Source organism: Microplitis demolitor, chromosome 7 (genome assembly GCF_026212275.2).
Source record: "Microplitis demolitor isolate Queensland-Clemson2020A chromosome 7, iyMicDemo2.1a, whole genome shotgun sequence".
NCBI classification, from domain to species: domain Eukaryota; kingdom Metazoa; phylum Arthropoda; class Insecta; order Hymenoptera; family Braconidae; genus Microplitis; species Microplitis demolitor.
Genome location: NC_068551.1, coordinates 8133454 through 8151826, shown reverse-complemented (window position 1 = coordinate 8151826; position 18373 = coordinate 8133454). Strand labels below are relative to the sequence as shown.

The following is an 18373-nucleotide window of genomic DNA, read 5'->3' as shown; positions in this document are numbered from 1 at the left end:
TTTTATGGCGCTATCTTTAGATATAATTTAAAATTAAACTTAAAGGTATGTTTATAAAGGCAACGACAGTTACAACTAATCATCGCCGAGTTGCATCAGCCCTAGACGCAGATAAGAGTCAGCAAGTGCAAGCAGGAAGCAAAGTATCATCCTATCATCAGCGCGTGTGTGTCATCGATTCGACTTTATTCAGTCACGAGAAGTCGAGAAAGAAGCGGAAACATTTAGTCTGATTAACGGTGCTAAGAAAACTTTGGTAAATTAAATATCCATTATTTTAAATTATTAATTTTTTAAATATTTTATATTATTCTTGTAATAAATTTTAGACGTAAAATGATAATTAGCGACAATCAACGAAAGTCTGGAATATTCTATGATAAATTTTGAAATTAAACACGTGCGTCACTATAAAGTTCCTTTTAAATATTATTACCACGCGGCAATTTAAATTAAATTATTCTTTTCTTATTTTTTTAATGACATTTGTATTTGATTTGTTTTTTATTTGCGAATTAAGTCAACTGAGTATTACATAATATGTCTAGCTTTGAGCCAGTGCCCTACTGTCTTATTTTTTGCAACGCGCCCTCACTTTTTTTTTTTTATTTTTCCCATTATTATTAATTTTCCCATTATTACTTTACCGAAAACTCAGTAATAAGCAAGAAAATTAATGATGATTCCAAAAAAATTGATTAATTTATTTTTATTTTTATCAGATTTATTTGAAGTATTTTAAATCTTTTGAAGGTTAGCATTTTTAGTTCAAGGTCAAGGCAATTTAATTTAGCTTGGATTTAAAATTTTAAATTTTCTTTATTACTATCATTTTTTTTTTTCTTTACAAATAAATTGAAAGCATAAAATATTCTTGACAAATGTATAATTGATTTAAAATAAATTGATCGGGTTCGCGCAGACGTACGAATTTACGTGGAAAAAACTAAAGTTAGATAAGCGTACGTCATACAGATGCTGTAACAATAAACGTCACGAAGGTGATTAGGTGTAATAATTATAATTAATTTTTGATTGATCAATACTGTCGTTACTATTAATATTTAAGAATCTCTGTTTTGAAATAACAATTCTATTTTAATTTTCAAAAATTAATTAAACGGTCGTTATTGCAGATAGCAACTCAACATGGGAGTCCCTGCTGGTGATTTTGAAAAAGGAAAAAAGGTATTTATTATTGTAAAAAATTTAGCAGATTAAATTAATTATCAATGAAATTAACAAATGTTTAATTTGTTTTAGATCTTTGTCCAAAGATGCGCTCAATGCCATACGATTGATGCTGGTGGCAAACACAAAGTCGGTCCCAATTTACATGGAATATGGGGTAGAAAGACAGGTCAAGGAGTTGGATATACTTACACAGACGCCAACAAATCAAAAGGTATTTCTTTTTTTTAAATAAAAAAAAAACTTGAAATATTATTCCGTAATTAACCGAAATATTTTAAAAAATTTAAATAGGTATTACATGGAACGCAGACACGCTCTTTGAGTACTTGGAGAACCCAAAGAAGTACATTCCGGGTACCAAGATGGTGTTTGCTGGATTGAAAAAACCACAAGAACGTGCTGATCTTATTGCTTACATTGAGAAAGCTAGCAAGTAAAAGAACAGAGGTTTAAAATTTTAATGTCCGAACAAGCTTCATCAATCAAGACGCAAATCGATCAAATAGTTTAATTATCATCTAAATAATTTGCGTTTTCTCTGTTAAGCTGTTCTGTTAATTTTTTATCCTGTTAATTCTCTTTATCAATCATGCAACCATACGTATTCCTTATCATTGATAATTTTAAGGATATATGTATGTGTAACTAGTAAATGAATTGTTATTGAAAATAAGTAGATAATTGAACAGTATAAATGTATTATAATATCAAATTTGTCAATTTTTTGGGAAATCAATAATCTCCATTACTAACGAAATGAAATTTATTTAGGTCCATGTGGTCAAAATAAATCATTGTCATTATTTATTTATTTTAATTGTGTACAGTTATCGCATGTAATTCATCAACATTTTCGTCAATATTTAGATTCAAAATATAAATTCAAATAATTACTTTTATGTTTTGTTCATAACTTTATTTGTATTTAGTTAATTTATTGTAAGTAATTAGTCTATGGTGTAAAGATTAAAATATGAATCAATATGGAATTACCCAATTAACTGAAAAACAAACTTGGCCTGGTTGATAAGAAGAAGGAAAAAAAAGAGCGGATGTGGTCATAATTAACGGATGTTATCGTCTTGGTTTACCCAAACTATTAGATATAATTCAGCGAAATAAATTTTTTACGGCAGTTTAAATTTGACCATAAGGTTAAACAGTAGTTTTTATTGTTTTATTTGAATAATTATTGATACTATGAGTGGTAGTTATGAATGTTTAGATAATGACGAATCAAATGAAAGTGAATTTGTGCGTACTCAAGATCGAAGTTGCCTTAGAATTCGTTTAAGTCGAGTATTTAGTTCGGGCAGTTTAAAAAGTCCAAAGAGTCCTGAATACTCTACTTTGTCAGACTCTCCGAAGTCTCCTGGAAGAAGTCCGTTATCAAGAACGTGTTATTCCTGGCAGAGTTTTAATTCAGAAGATCAATTACCAAAATCATCAATTTCTCCGATTTGTAATGTTGATTCTACCCTCGAAAAAAATATTGAATCATCCAAAAATAATGTGGAAAATAGGTGAGTACATAATTTACGATTATAATCAACTTTTAATTTCGGTAAAACACAATTTTAAATAATTAGATTACATATAAATTGGCTTATTTTAATTAAAGCTTATAAAATAATCTCCATCAAGTTTAATTATTAAAATTTTAATTTATAATTCTTAGAAGCTGTAATACAGTAAAAAAGTGATAAGTTTTTGTGATGATATCAAAACTTTGGGTTTTTTTTATTTCGTTATATCTTAGTAAAATCAAAAGAATTAGGTCGTTTTGCGTGCGCAAGTGTCCCCTAGGTTCAGGTCACCAATACTTTGAGATCCAGTGAGTTATTATAGTGAGCATACAATGGATTTTCCTCATGAATTCACCCGAAAACTATCGGGTCGATGCAGCGTCGGCGCTGCAAGAGCATTCCCCACTTTCTGAAGATACCAGACCAGGTTCCTCTCCTTCCTAGTATCCTAGTTAGTGGGGCCCGTGGACACGTGGGATGTCAGTATGAGCTTCTCCTAACGCTTCTCCACCTCCATCTCTCACCTCTACCATTTCTCGACAGCCGCTACGTGGTTTTGGTACCCGACTGCATCTCCGTTCGCCGCTCGTCACAACGCGTACAGACGTTACAGAGTGTACTATTGTTTTATTTGACACATCAACATAACAAAGTAAGTTTATTATTTTATTATTATTTCATAAATTATTAATATTAACGCTAATTATATAATTGGGAAACCGTAATGTTTATCAACAAACGTGATCTTATTTTAATGTTTTGTGTTATTTAAATTAATTGACTTTAATAAAATAATAATGAGGTTTAAAAATACATTTAAATTAATAGCATTGTTGCCCTATAAAAAAATATATATATACATTAAAATTAAAAAAACAAGCGTTTATCTAATGGATTAATTCATTACTAAGGCTTCGCTATAATCGAATTTTTTTTTATTTATAAGTTAATGTTATTAAATTATAAAAATATAAAGTATACAATTCAAGTCAATAAGAAAAGACGAAACATGAATGAAAGTCCAAAATTCAATACTTAATATAAATATATATATTATGTATTTCAACATCAATCGTATGAATATGTAACACATTGAGCTGGTATTTGGTACCAGATATATCCAAGAGTGACTCGTGTTTGCGCACTCATACTAGTATTTATTAAAGTTACAATGTGTTGATATACATAATTTTGATGGTGTATATCCTGCATCATCACACATCATCAGCGAATAAGTAGGTCTAGGGAATCAGCTGACCGAAGAAGGCGCTTGCGCGACATATAGACACTGGGACACAATAGGGACACCTTTTAACTTGTATGACTTCGTCCACTTGCTCGTACATCCCACACACTACTACCCTATATTTAAATCAAAAGCCACCCTTGTTGTTGTCGTCATTAATACTCATTATTTCTGACTTTGACATTCTTCATAAATACATACATTTTTTTTTATAGTCACAATAGCCAGCAATTTATTTCTTATTTGTCGAGATATCACATTTTAAATATTTATTATCAAAGATATAAAAGAATTTTAAGAAATTAATATTTATTCAACTGATAATTTGAACAAAGCTTTAAAAAATATTTTTATGAATGTCGAGTATTTACAATTTAAAAGTAACAAAAACTAGTGGGCATGAAATAGCTTTCAACACAAAAGGCTTTTTTTTTATTTTATTTTTTTTATTATACTAGATGTTCTGCTCGACGAATCGCGTCGTTGGATTAAAAAAATAACAATAATAATAAAGTGTCAGCTGGTTATTGCATAGCTGTTATCGTGCATACACAACGATAAGAAAGACAGACCTAGTTTTTCAGTCTTATATTGATAATTAACTCTATGGGATTGATTCAGTTTTGTTAGTATATAAAATATATATTTTAAGTATTAATGGTTGCAACAGTACAATAATTGACGATATAGTTATAATATGCATATCTCTAAATGCAACATAAATTACCAAATCAAAAACTGAACGGGTGGCAACAGGAGTCATGTCCCAGTTTCGCGATATTTGGATGCAGCGGTTCAGTCTTCAGTCTGTGTAACATGTGAGTGTGTAAGCTGCTCCCAGATAACTACGACACTATGTAATCAAACTGATGGGTGAAGGTCTTCGAATGTAGAGCAAATTTTTAGCATAAAGACAGTATGTCTACTATTAAAAAATCTATTTCTCTACTTCAATGCTGGGCCGTACTCAACAAATTTTCGAATTTTAGATTAATTGATTATCAATACAAAAAGTATAAGACGAACTTGCTCGGAAGATTTTCATCATTCGAGAACCATAAATATTTAAAATTTAATTAGAAATTTAAAATTTAAGAATTTGTTAGGAACGACTCAGCCTTAAGAATAAGGTAAAAGATCTATTACCCGCTCACTTTTCATTGGAGTGAGATTAAACCACTCAATATAAATTGCTAAATGAAATAAAAAAATCATTCATTTTTACAGTTTTAAATATTAGAATAAAATTTTAATTTCAAGAATAATCTTGATAATTAAATTATTTATTTATTTATAACGCATTTCTGCAATTTACAGTATGATATAAAATTATAATTAGATTATTTAATACGTAAAATAGATACTTACAAAATAAAAAGTTGAACTTTTTATTAATATTTAAATAAATAATATGTTGGCTTTTTGAATTTTTCCAATTTTCCTCCAATTCTATTTTACCAAAGTAGTTGTTGACTGCATCAAGAAGCCTTATCCATGGGCTATTTTTAATAAATAGCTTTTTTGTAGTGGGTTGCAAAAATTAAAAAAATAAATTCGTTAAATGTACTCATGGTCGCTCACTTAAAGTTGTCTATCATAAGTTTACTCATTTAGAGAATAATTTATAAAATATATTACGAACGAACGTTAAGAGTATTCTCAGAAAATGCCTCCTAATCTTAAAAAATATTTATCGACTTTTAACTCTCATGACCATATTCAAATTTTATTAATTAATTTGAGTATTAATTGATAAAAGAACAATTGCCGCCGGGATATAGATTTAAAAAAAAAATTACTTACATTTGTTATCGATGAGGAGTCAAACGAAATTTCGTTTAGTAAATTTTCGCCTACAAAATTTGGAAATTCTAATTATATGACATGAAGATTTTACTGAAATTTATTTTCCAAATTTCGTTTGATAATAACTGTAAGTAATTGTTTTTTTTAAATCTATATTTCAGTGACAGTTGCAATCACGTTGTTATTTTTTCAATTAATGCTTCAATTTTTTTAAATTAATTAATAAAATTTGAATACCGACATGGCAATTGAAAATCATTAAATATTTTTAAAAAGTAGGCCGGCTGACCAGGATTTTGAAAACAGTCAGTTAATTTAAATTTTTAATGAATTATAAAATACTTTGATAGGTCATATTATAATATATTTATATTCACAAAACTTTTTTTTATAAAAACGCATTAATCAGTTAGTCATGAATGGCCAATGCTTTTTTTGTTTTCTATAATAAAAATAAAATTAAAAATTTTTTAATGATGGGTAATATTAAGTATGGATTATTATTTTTCAGAATGAAATACTCACCGCAACAGCAACAAAAAGAGCGAAAATCAGAGAGTGACGTCGCATCTGTGATTGCGACTCCTTCGAGGACATCTCGAAGTAGAAATTCAACACATGGATGCTCATCTAATAGAATAATTAACAATACTATATCTACAGGAATATTTGCTTGGATGAGAGTATTCAGAATGGCATCATTACTTCATCAAATTGGTTGTTAAAAATAAATCTTCTGTTCAAATATATCGAACAGATAGATGTATTAATTTGTTATTCGTAATAATGCGCAACAGGCGTATAAAAAAATGAGATATCACACGCTCGACGTTCTTAAATTTTTCTCTTTGACTTGATATTAAATTTATTGTGGTCATTGATAATAGGACGTCTTTAGACATTTATCTTAGCTCAAAATAATTAGTGCGTTAATGAGCTAATGCAATAATTACTTGTTTATTAATTATTTAAAATATAATTATCAAAACCCTCACACACACACACAGACACCCAGATATAAATTAATCTCAATGTTGAGGTAAATGAAAACTGCTGATAATTATTATGACTATAAAAATTAATTTGTCATCGATTAGTTAATAAATAATTATTAATGTATTATTATTTATCCAAATAATTATCTTGTAATCTATGTTTAATTATTATAATGCCAGTGATTTTTAAAAATACAATAAATTAATTATAATTACTGGTAATGTTAAATCGTTAATTATTAAACGAATATATTTTATGACTAACACAGATATATTAATTAAAAATAAAATAAATTTTGCTTTAACAAATAATGTCATTTTTATTTCTTGCTCGCCTCAATAATTTTTTGCATTATAAATTTAAAATAAAAATTTTGTTGAGGCGAGAAAAAAATTATTGCGCCAAGAAATTTTTTTTTATGTGTATATATAAATTAAATATTACGTTATTTAGCATATAAAAAAAAATTAAATTATGACGAAACAGATGAATTATTTAAATACGCTGTGATGTTATTGAGCGTAATAACTCTAAAAATGGAGTATGAGCGAATCATTCTCGTAATTCTGGAAAAGATTACATTATGTTATTCATTACGCTTTCGACGCAAATGTACATGAGACCCAGATGATCTAATGTTTCTCTTTTATACTGTGTAATAACTTTGTGTGTGTGTTTTTTTTCTCTATTTTTGCTGTTGCTGAGAGCTCTCATATTTATCATTGTACTAAATATAAAAGCAGTTATTTTTCCTTGATAGCAAAACTTTCTAGTCAACGTTGCGATCAAGTTGACGACAACTTTTCAACAATTTGTTTATTTAAATATTTATTTTATTTTTTTAAGCTTTTGTAACTGTTGACTACAAGATGGTACTGAATTTTCCAGAAAGGCGACAATTGACTGCCGCTACCTATCACTCTCTGAGAAAATAAATGCTAACTTTTGCCACAAACTTTCTCAGAACGTTGGTGACTAGTTGCCATCAACTTATGAAAATGCCAATTTTTGCGGCCAACTTGGTGACAAGTAGCTGCAGTAGGTTGTCGCTAGTTTGTTGCCAGCTTTGCTACCCGGGATTGTTTTCATAGAACAATCCCTGATAGCCAGACCTTGCTCTGCAAGTTCTGCAGAGCAACACTTTCGGCTAACTTAAGGAGAAAGCTTCTGGCAAACCTTGGCTGGATAATACTTTCCTTTAAATTGATTTTCAGAATACGGCAGTAGCTTGAATGTAACTCGACAGAAAAACTTGCCGTCAATTTGATGTGAAACTTTCAATCAACTTAACGTCATTGTCTGACAGTAATACTTGTAGTCAAATTGAATAAAAAGTTATAGACAATTTACTGTCAACTTCAAAGTAACTGCATGCTCTACAACACTTTCCTTTAAGTTATCTTTAAAATACGGCAGTAGCTTGTAGTTAACTTACGGTTAGGGTGGCTATCAGTGTAATATTTTTCTATCGTATAATTCAAAGGTGAGACTCGATTTACGCGCTCAAATAATATAGTCAGTAAAGTAGTAAAGATTACACGTGATTCGTGATATAAGATGTCAAGTTGACTGCAAAAAATTGATGGTGCAAATAAGTGACGGTCACTTGTAGTCAATTTAGAAGTAAAATTTTAGTTTTAAAGTTTTTTTTTCGTAATTTAAGGCAACTTTCTGATTCAACGCATTCCTGTTATGGTTGTAGATTTACTTCAACTTATAGTTAATGTTGCACTCGTATTACAGTCAAAACTAGGAACAGCAGAACTTGACTGAAAACACTAAACAACAAGTTTTTGTCGCAAGATGAAAGTAAGTTGAACAAAAAGTTTTCCACAACTTTCCATAAATTTTTTTCTCGCCAAATTCTGAGTTCAACTTGGTCCTAAGTTACGTTAGTAGGTTGCCACCATGTTGCAGTCAATTCGGCTATCAGGGGAGTTGCAATAAATTTGACGATAACTCCAAACTTAATAATTGCTGGCTACAATTTGCTGTGATAATCACACTTTTTCTTCAAAAATTTACTGTTTAGTGTTTCCAGTCAATTTCACGTAAAGTTTACATCAAGTTCTTATTGTCCAAGTATTGACTGCAATATAAGTATAACATGAACCCCAAATTGACGTAAATCCACAAAGACTTTCGGAAGACTATTTAAGAGAAAGTTGCGGGAAAAAAGCTTGAAGAACAAAAGTTATTTTCAAATTGACGACAAGTTAGCCTCAACTACTGTACATAAAGTTTTTGCAGTCAATTTATCGTCAAATTTGGGTTGTACATTTATGTCAACTTGCGATCAACTCGGCTATTACTAGAGTAGGTTTTCTTACTGATAGCCTCTCAAGCTGCAAATTATCGTCAACTTAAGTTCAATTTAAACAAAGCGGCGGCAGCCAATTTGCACGCATATTGTAGTCAAAAACTTGCAAGTTTGACATTGACCTATAATTGCTGTCAAATTGAAAGGAAATTTACTCAGTTTTTGAGATTCAATTTATCAAAAATCTCTGAGCGTTATTTGGCGGGAAAAACGAAAAAAGCAAACGATTGCTGAGCAACCCTGGAATTCTGAGGTTCTGGAAAGTTAGCGTTAATCTACTGCCGTAACTTATCTCCAAGTTGACGCAGAAAGTTACCGTGAAGTTTTTATACCCTTTTCCTTGCCAAAATATTGCATTCATTTTGGCGACAAGTTACAGCAGGAAATTAACGCTAACTTACTGTCAACTTGACTACCCTAATAGCACAGTTTGCTTGAGCAAAATTTACTTTACAAAAGTTTTCTTGAATTTTTCGTCAAATGCTTATCAACTTTGAACTTTTCCATTTTCGACGACAATTTGTATAAAACTTGCTATACAATTTGACGTAACTTTACCACCCGAATTAGAATGCAAATTCGTTTGAAAAGTTATATACAAATTGTCGCCAAGAACGAAAAAGCCCGAAGTTGACGGACATTTGACGAAAAATTCAAGGAAACTTTTATTAGGATTTTTTTCTACACGGAGAGAAAATTATAGTAACAGTTACAATATATTATGGGAATGGTTCCCATACTGCATGGTAACTGGTTTTTTTGAAATGTTGATTATAGGAACGGCACCCATATATATTATGGTAACCATTCCTATAATTATGGATATAATTCCCATACGGTATCGGAATAGTTCCTATGGAATTATGGTAATCGTTACTATGTACGTATGGTAATGGTTACTATAATATTATGGGAATGGTTACCATAATATTATGGGAATAGTTACCATAATATTATGGGAATGGTTACCATAATATTATGGGAATGGTTACCATAATATTATGGGAATGGTTACCATAATATTATGGGAATGGTTACCATAATATTATGGGAATGGTTACCATAATATTATGGGTATGGTTACCATAATATTTAGAAATTATAATAATTTTTGTTTGTAATAAGCATTTTTTTTGTATATTTAATCTTTTTGTGAAATTATATTACAATAAAATGGTAACCATTCCTGTAATATTATGGTAATAATTCCCATAATATTATGGTAACTATTCCCATAATATTATGGTAACTGTTCCCATAATATTATGGTAACCATTCCCATAATATTATAGGAACTGTTACAATGTGGTTATAGGATTGGTTCCTATTTGCTTATGGGAACTATTCCTATGAGTATGGTAATCATTACCATGATTCTTTCATATGCGATATGGGAACTGTTACCATAATGATAGGAATTGTTACCATATTTATGGAAACCTTCCCAAAAAGTATGGGTCTATATCCCATAATCCCTAGTAATCATTACCATAACGGTATGGGATGATATTTCATAAACGTACTAGGAACAGTTCCTTTAATTTTTTCTCCGTGTAGTAAAAAAAGTTACCTCTAATTTGAGGAAAAATTAATCGAAAGTTTTTCTTTCCAACTTTTGCTATCAAATTGTCGTCAAATTTCGATAACTTAAAGGAAAGTGTTGTAGAGCAAGTAGTTACTTTTAAGTTGATAGTAAATTGTCTATAACTTTTTCTCGCCTCCGGGCGGAAAGCGTCAACTTTCGTCCCGCAGTGCAAAATGAAGTTGCCGCTTTCCGCCTCTTTCGACGCCAAAAATAGTATACACACCTAGGGAAGTAAATAAGAAAGCCTCAGATCACATGTAATGTTGGCCGAGGCGAAGCCTCGGCCAACATTACATGTGATCTGAGACATTTCTTACTTTACTTCCCTAGGTGTGTAATATACTATTTATTTAATTTGACTACAAGTATTACTCTCAGACAATGACGTTAAGTTGATTGAAAGTTTCACATCAAATTGACGGCAAGTTTTTCTGTCAAGTTACATTCAAGCTACTGCCGTATTCTGAAGCCAATTTCCCTAATAACCACTTTAGCTTGAAATTGCGGGTAATTTGATGTTGAAATTACCTGAAATCTGCTGCCCGAATTTACAGACAATTTCACAGCAAAAGTTGAAAATAAAAATTTACGGTTAATTTTTCTTGAATTTAAAGATAAATTTTTACGATAAAAAACAGTCGGTAATGTTTATTTTTACCATTTCAGAAGGTAAGAAAATTTATACACAAAATTGTCTACGATTTGAGGGTAAAAATATACATAACAATTTTTCAAGTCAAATTAACGATAAATTGACATAAAATTTAACTGAAAATTAACGACAACTTTTTTCTAGTTAAATTTTTAAGTAAATTTGCATTCTAATTCGGGCAGAAAATTAACGTCAAATTCAATAGCAAGTTGCATACAAATTGTCGAAAAAAATGGAAAAGTCTAAAGTTGACGGAAATTTGACGAAAAATTCAACGAAACTTTTGTACAGTAAACTTTTGCTCAAGCAAACTGTGCTATTAGGGTTGAAGGAAAGTATTATCCAGCCAAGGTTTGCCAGAAACTTTCTCGTTAAGTTACCCTGATAGCCACCCTAACCATAAGTTAACTACAAGCTACTGTCGTATTTTAAAGGTAACTTAAAGGTAAGTGTTGGAGGACAAGCAGTTACCTTTAAGTTGACAGTAAATTGCCTGCAATTTTCTATTTAATTTGACTACAAGTATTAACGTCAGACAATGACGTTAAGGTGATTGAAAGTTTCACTTCAAATTGACGGCAAGTTTTTCTGGCAAGTTACATTCAAGCTACTGCCGTATTCTGAAGCCAACTTAAAGGAAAGTATTATATAGCTAAGGTTTGCCAGAAACTTTCTCCTTAAGTTGGCCGAAAGTGTTGCTCTACAACACTTGTAGAGCAATGCCTGGTTATCAGGGAGGGTATACATAGGGATGCGATATCTGGGTAAATCTCAAGAGAAATCTATTTTATCTTCGGAATTCCCGTAAACGTGCGCTCTGTAGAACACACACACACACACACACACACACACACACACACACACACACACACACACACCAACGTGTAGAAACGGATTCATTTCATATCAGTACTTTCACGCAAGAGAGCAAGACGTAATCGCGAGTGTCCTGACAGTTGGTTCAATAATTTGTCGTAGCCTCTCATCTCTTCGATGATTATATTTTACAATTAATTTACTTGTGTCAAAATTACAGTAACATTCAAAAAAATAAATATAAAAAATAAAAAAAAATAAAAACAATATTACGTTGAGTGAAAATAATAAAAAAAAGTAAAACTTACATTCCCGCGTTTTTTAACAATCACATAATTTATTGTTTATAATATAAAATAAAATAAATAATTGCAAATGCAATGCGAAGACCGTTGATTCGTCATTTATCAGAAGGAGGTGGTAATGGGGATGGATCACGAAGACAATCAACAAAATCAGGTGATGAAATACGTGGATCATACGGTTGGGATTGTCGTGAGTATGGTCATCATTTATCATCTCTTGATCTTCTAAAAGTACCAAATAATTCAAGGGGTCAACTATCTCCAGAATCAAGAATTACAACTATAATCCACAGGTATGAATTATTCTCTTGTGATCCGCTTGTTGCATTCTTACCACGTATACTTATATATTGTCCACTTATATATTGTCATTCTACCCTACTCTTATATTATTAACTCGTCAAATTCTCATGCAGCATTCAACAACTCTACTCTACTATTGTCTAAAGATAAGACCATGTTATTATAAGATAATTATAACATGACAATTGTCATGTATTAACGATAATTAATAAAAAAAAAAAAAACAACAATTTCTCGAACGTATTTCAATGATAAATAATAAAAGATTTTCATAGTATTATTTACGAAAGAATAAGTAGAGAAATGATTAAAAAAGAGAAAAATACTGTTGAGGATAATCTAACACACCCACACAACCTGGAAATCCAGGTGGCCCGGGAATCATCCGGGGATTTGCGCTCGCGCACTTCTGACCCCTTCCCTTGTTCCCATCTTGTCGTTCAACAAGTTATTTTCGAATCCCAATGAAAAACAGAAGAGAGGAGAGTAGAGAGTATGAGATGAGGATGATGGTGTGTTTGTGGTTGGTTATCTGCCAAATTGAATTGACACTCTGTAGAGTAGAGTGAAACAAAGGGGATATCGGAAGTAATGTATATATGTATATGTATAGAATTATGTCACGATAGATTTGAGGTCATGAGGTTAATTCTCAGATGAAAAGAGGAAAAGAGAAGGTGATTTTCAATCATTCATCAGGAAGTAACACTCATCAGATTCAATTTCGCGATTAAATACATTGCTTATTTTATTATAGAGACATATATTATTACAGTACTTTCGTAAAACTATTTGTTATTTTTACATGGCGAAAAAATATAAGAAAGTTAACTTAAAATTACTAAATTAATATTGTAAACTTAACGGCTATTGAAATTGTGTTATTTTTACTGTCTTAAGAATTTAATTTTTATTTATATTTAGTAATTTTTATGATTCGAGTATGCTAATAAATATAAACTGCAGCATTAAACTTGACTATATGTTTAATGAAATTTATTATCCGATATAATAAATTTTACTATATTAGAATTGAATTAAATGATATTAAATTTTTATTAGTTTTTAAACTTTTTATTGCTATTGTTATCATTTACAGCATGTAAATTAGTAGGGGTATAAATTTTGATATTTTTGAAAATAAGTTGACTTGACTGAGATTCGAACCTGATCTCCCGCGTGTGAATCTAGTCCTCAGTCTACCGGTTTTTTATAAAGATTTTATTTGCAAAATTATAATCATACAAAATATTTAACTTATATGTATTTGAAGATCGAAATGTTTTTCACGCAACGAAAATAAGAATAATTTATGTAATTTGACTCTGAAGGTGACTTAAGGGGTAGTTTGGGGTGGCCGGAAATTATCAGCTGATGAGTGAAACATTTTGGAAATCTAGATTCAGTAGATTTTTTACTTTTTGTTTTGTTTTTTTTTTTTTTATTTTCGTTCCGCGGAAAACGTTCCGATCTTCAGGAACATTAATTTTTGTTTTGTTTAGGCCGCAAATAACTTTAAAAAAAAGCTTTATTACCATGGTTTTGAAGAAAATAATTGTCCCTTTATATAGGACAGCTCATATCCATTGGTTCTTGTGGTATTGTTCCCTGTATTCTTTATACTTGATGCTAGATTAGTTTTTTTTTATCACTTTTTGTTATCGAGCTTTATTAGCCGAGATGTAAAAATTATCAAAACTTTAGCTGGGTTTTTGTCTCAATTTATTTGAACGAAGATCTCTGAACTTGTAATACATGTTCGTAAACGTTATCTCTACCAATTAGCCTGTTTTCTATGAAGATTTAATAAAGATCTGCCAGAGGCAGCAGTAGTGGGGGGTACATATGTTTTGAATTCTCTATTGACAGTAAAATTAAATGCATGTCTTATTATTAAAATAAATGAATTAATAAAGCAAATAAAAAATATTAAACGATAAATTATCATGCCTACCAAACATTGTGCATTCGCGAATCGCACTTCTGACAGTCGATACAAGTTAGATGGTATAAAATTTGTGGTGTTTATAAAAACTTTAATAGTCTGCTGTAATATAATTTTAAAACGTAATCTTATTATTGTTAACTTTTTTAATAAATTATATTCAATGAACAGTTTTGGTGGTCTATTGTAGCCCTCATTACATGAGAAATTTTGATAAGCTTATGTTTATTATCCGTCCCAATTTATTGATGTATAGAAAATTTTGAGGGGTCCACTTTGCCCCCCCCCTCTATATTAATTACCACTTTGAGGTTTTTACAATATATTTGGTAATAAATAATAAAAATAATGCAATTATTAATTTGTATTAAAATTTTTTTCTAAAATATATTAAATATTATAATATTTTGGAGTGTGGTCTTCTCCGTGCCGAAATCAGAAGATTTTGATTTTTTATAAATGTTAATAGTCATTCGATTCGTTTTAATATTTTTATTCTTCGCTAAATTTAAAAAATAATTCTTCACATTTTATTTTTAAAAAATACACAGCTATATTTCTCTTTTATCTTAACCCGGTCCTCTCAATGAATAATAAAAAAAAAAGTGGTAAAAATACATTTTTTTTTACAGAACAGTGCTATTATTGGGTTTATATTATAAAATATGAAAATGGGCTATTTGAATTTATTATTTCCATTTTTTACTACTGACCTAAATACAGTTAATCAATCAATTTATACAATATTATAAAAACTTGTACAATTTTAAAAGTATTAAAGAATTGACTAGTTCCAAAAAAATTTTAATCTGTTCGTTAAAAAAAAGAAAAAAAAAAAAGTTTTAACATCAGACACTTTCAATTGCGATTAAGCCTTTTTTGATTTATTTTTAGTGGCAGGCTCAAAACATGGGACGGGACAGTTAATTTGTCGGTCTCTTGACAAACAGTTTCGTTGTAATTTATTTGTTATTGTCTTCGATAGAATACAGATTTATTATGTTTTGCGTGTTGAATAATTGGTACAGGAGACTCACAGCTTAGTTTGACAGTTTCTTTTAAACATTTTCTTTGTTTTACTATATTAATTCGTTAGTTTTTGCACGTAAAAGCCACAAATGACTGTCGAATGATACATTCAGAGCAAAATACACTTAAAAGAAACGAAATAACGATATCAAACGTATGTTTAAGTAAGAAAAAAAAAATAAAAATATGCAAGAAATAATAGAAAAAATGGCAGCTAAATTTTCTTGGTAAATTTCTAGTGTTAAGTTTTTATAAATTACACTTAAACAAAAAGGATTTGGATTGTGATTTTCGAAAGGGTTCTTCTATTTCAGGATTCAAGTGAAAAAAACGAACGATAAGTTAATCATTTGTATATTTTTTAAGTTATTGTGTTTACCAACATCCGTACATATTGACGGACATAACAGGTTTTTCACACAATTTTTTTTTAACTTCCCGCTATGAAAATCAAAGATTTTCGGAAAGTTCAGGAAGTTATTATTTTCACTCCAATTTTAAAAAATCGAGTTTTCATCAGATGTCGACGATATGAGGTCCTAGAAAGCTATTCTGACTATTTTCAGAATTATGTCGGAGTGTGTGAACTTCTTATAACTTTGGTACTAATTAACCGATTTAATTCGTTCTTGCGGCAATCGAAAGAGTTTGTTGGCCGTCAACTTTTCTGGAAATTTCAGATTATTTGATGGAGTAGACCCAAAGATATTTAAGAATTACGAAAAAAAAATTTTTTTTTCTAGTTTTTTTTTTTTAATTTCTCAGAAACCATTTAAATGATCAATTCCAAAATCTAATCAGCTCTGAAACAATAAAACACGTCGATTGCCGCCATAACCATCTCAATCGGCTTATTCGTTTGAGAGATATCGTCGGAGAAAGAAATGTTAAAAATTGGTTTTTCACGAATATCATGGAAACGACTATATCAAACATTTCCGAAATTTAATCAGCTCTAGAATTCAACAAAATGCACCGGTCGCCACAAACATCAAAATCAGTTCATTATTTCAAAAAATATCGGCGTCGAAAAGTTAAAAAAAAAACATTTTTTGTAATTTTTCCCAAGTAAATCATAATATAATGTACTTGAATGTATTCAAAATCATACCAACTTTTCGTCTTTATGGTCTCTTTCAATCACCACGTAGTGTAATGTAGCTCATTCTTTAGTTTATATTATATTATTAATAATAAAATTGAAAGAACACCGTTTTCAATATTTTTCTTGGATGTTTCGTGTATTAACGTTTTGTTATAGGTCAGAACTCATCTAAATTCTTACTTTGATCACTTATATTGGTTTCTGCCTGACTATACTTTTTTTTCTTTATTGAACATAATCGTGGATAAATATTTAAAAAACGCTCATTCATTAATTACTTTGGATTCTAAAATGCCCAATTCCAACATAAAACGTAACTTTTTTGAGCTTGGAAAGCTCATAAAAAACAGGGGAGCAAGGGTGTTTTCGAACTCCTTGAGCTTGAAAACAGCGGGAAGTTTTGGGGCTGGCCCGCAGGGCCAACCGATGCCCAGATTTTTTTTTTTTTTTCAATCATTAAAATTAAACAAATGACTTGAAGTTGCGTTCATTTTATTCAATAATAAACGATCTTTCAAATGATACGAATTTTGTTTTAGTTGAGAATATTTAAACGGGTGTAAATATTATTTTTACACGAGTTATTCAGTGGAGACCATGCAAGTAAGCATTAGTAGAACAAATCTCAATGCTTTGCAAGTGAGTTGTGCAAAATCTCAATCTACCCTGTTAAGAAAATCTTATAGAATTTTCTTATAAATTCCTATAGAGATTTTATAAGAATGAATGAGTTTTATGAGAAGTGCTATATTTGAGTATAGGTCTAACACACACAGCTAAAAGAATCCATGAGAGTTTTTAAGCAGGGTAATCTCGAATAACATTTTTATACTTAACTAAACTTATAAATATTTCTTTATGAACTGGTTTTCAAAGCATTACAGAACTATAAATATTTTTTAATTTAATCATTACATGAATTTATTTTCCTGTCAATTGAATTGATTCTCTTAATCTAAAATTGACACAAATTAGTAATTTTGAGCACTGATAATAAAACAACAAGGGTCATATTGATGACCCAAAAGGTTGTTGTTGAAGGACGACATTGTATGGCAATAACAAATAGAAGGGAGAGAGGACATCCTCATTTTATAGATTTAAGCATGGGTGATTGGACGAGTAGAGCCGGAGATGATCGTTGAGTAACAAATTAGTTCTGCTAGGTGGTGACACATGGAGATTATGCAACCGATTATATAGTTGACATAGGATACACATCACTGATAGAAGGGATAGTAATGAAAAAGCAAAAATGTGATATGACGGGATGGTTGAGACCTAAAAAAATAAAATATATCAAGACCCTTCTTTAAAATCCTATAATATTACGCATTAAACTGCACAGTAGACGCTTGTTTTTTCTATTTAACGTTCATGAAATACAATTATTATTTTATATTGATAGGTTCTCATGGATCATTTATCATTGTAACATATAATATTGTTGAAAAAAAATTTCTCTAAATAATTATTATTGAATCAACTTATTTTCCCATGAGTCTAAAAAGATACATGATTTTTTTAAAAGGATCAAGAGGGTTA

At 30.0% G+C, this 18373-nt stretch overlaps 3 protein-coding genes across 3 annotated transcripts in view; all 3 read left to right on the top strand.

The window, feature by feature from the left end:
* The first annotated feature begins 106 nt into the window (after positions 1-106).
* On the top strand, positions 107-2348 carry LOC103580515 (cytochrome c). Its single transcript, XM_008562287.3, has 4 exons — positions 107-256; positions 1137-1188; positions 1264-1405; positions 1486-2348. The coding sequence occupies exons 2-4, from the start codon at positions 1150-1152 to the stop codon at positions 1629-1631; spliced, it is 327 nt and encodes a 108-aa protein (XP_008560509.1). The 5' UTR covers positions 107-256; positions 1137-1149; the 3' UTR covers positions 1632-2348.
* Positions 2349-4497: 2149 nt separating this feature from the next.
* On the top strand, positions 4498-7022 carry LOC103580516 (uncharacterized). Its single transcript, XM_008562288.3, has 2 exons — positions 4498-4784; positions 6284-7022. The coding sequence occupies exons 1-2, from the start codon at positions 4678-4680 to the stop codon at positions 6495-6497; spliced, it is 321 nt and encodes a 106-aa protein (XP_008560510.1). The 5' UTR covers positions 4498-4677; the 3' UTR covers positions 6498-7022.
* A 5484-nt stretch (positions 7023-12506) lies between these two features.
* LOC103580517 (rap1 GTPase-activating protein 1) overlaps positions 12507-18373 on the top strand; it is a 90092-nt gene continuing 84225 nt past the window's right edge. The window contains exon 1 of the mRNA XM_008562289.2: positions 12507-12739. Coding sequence (XP_008560511.1) covers positions 12522-12739 — 218 coding nt within the window. The 5' untranslated portion in view covers positions 12507-12521. The remainder of the gene's footprint in view (positions 12740-18373) is intronic.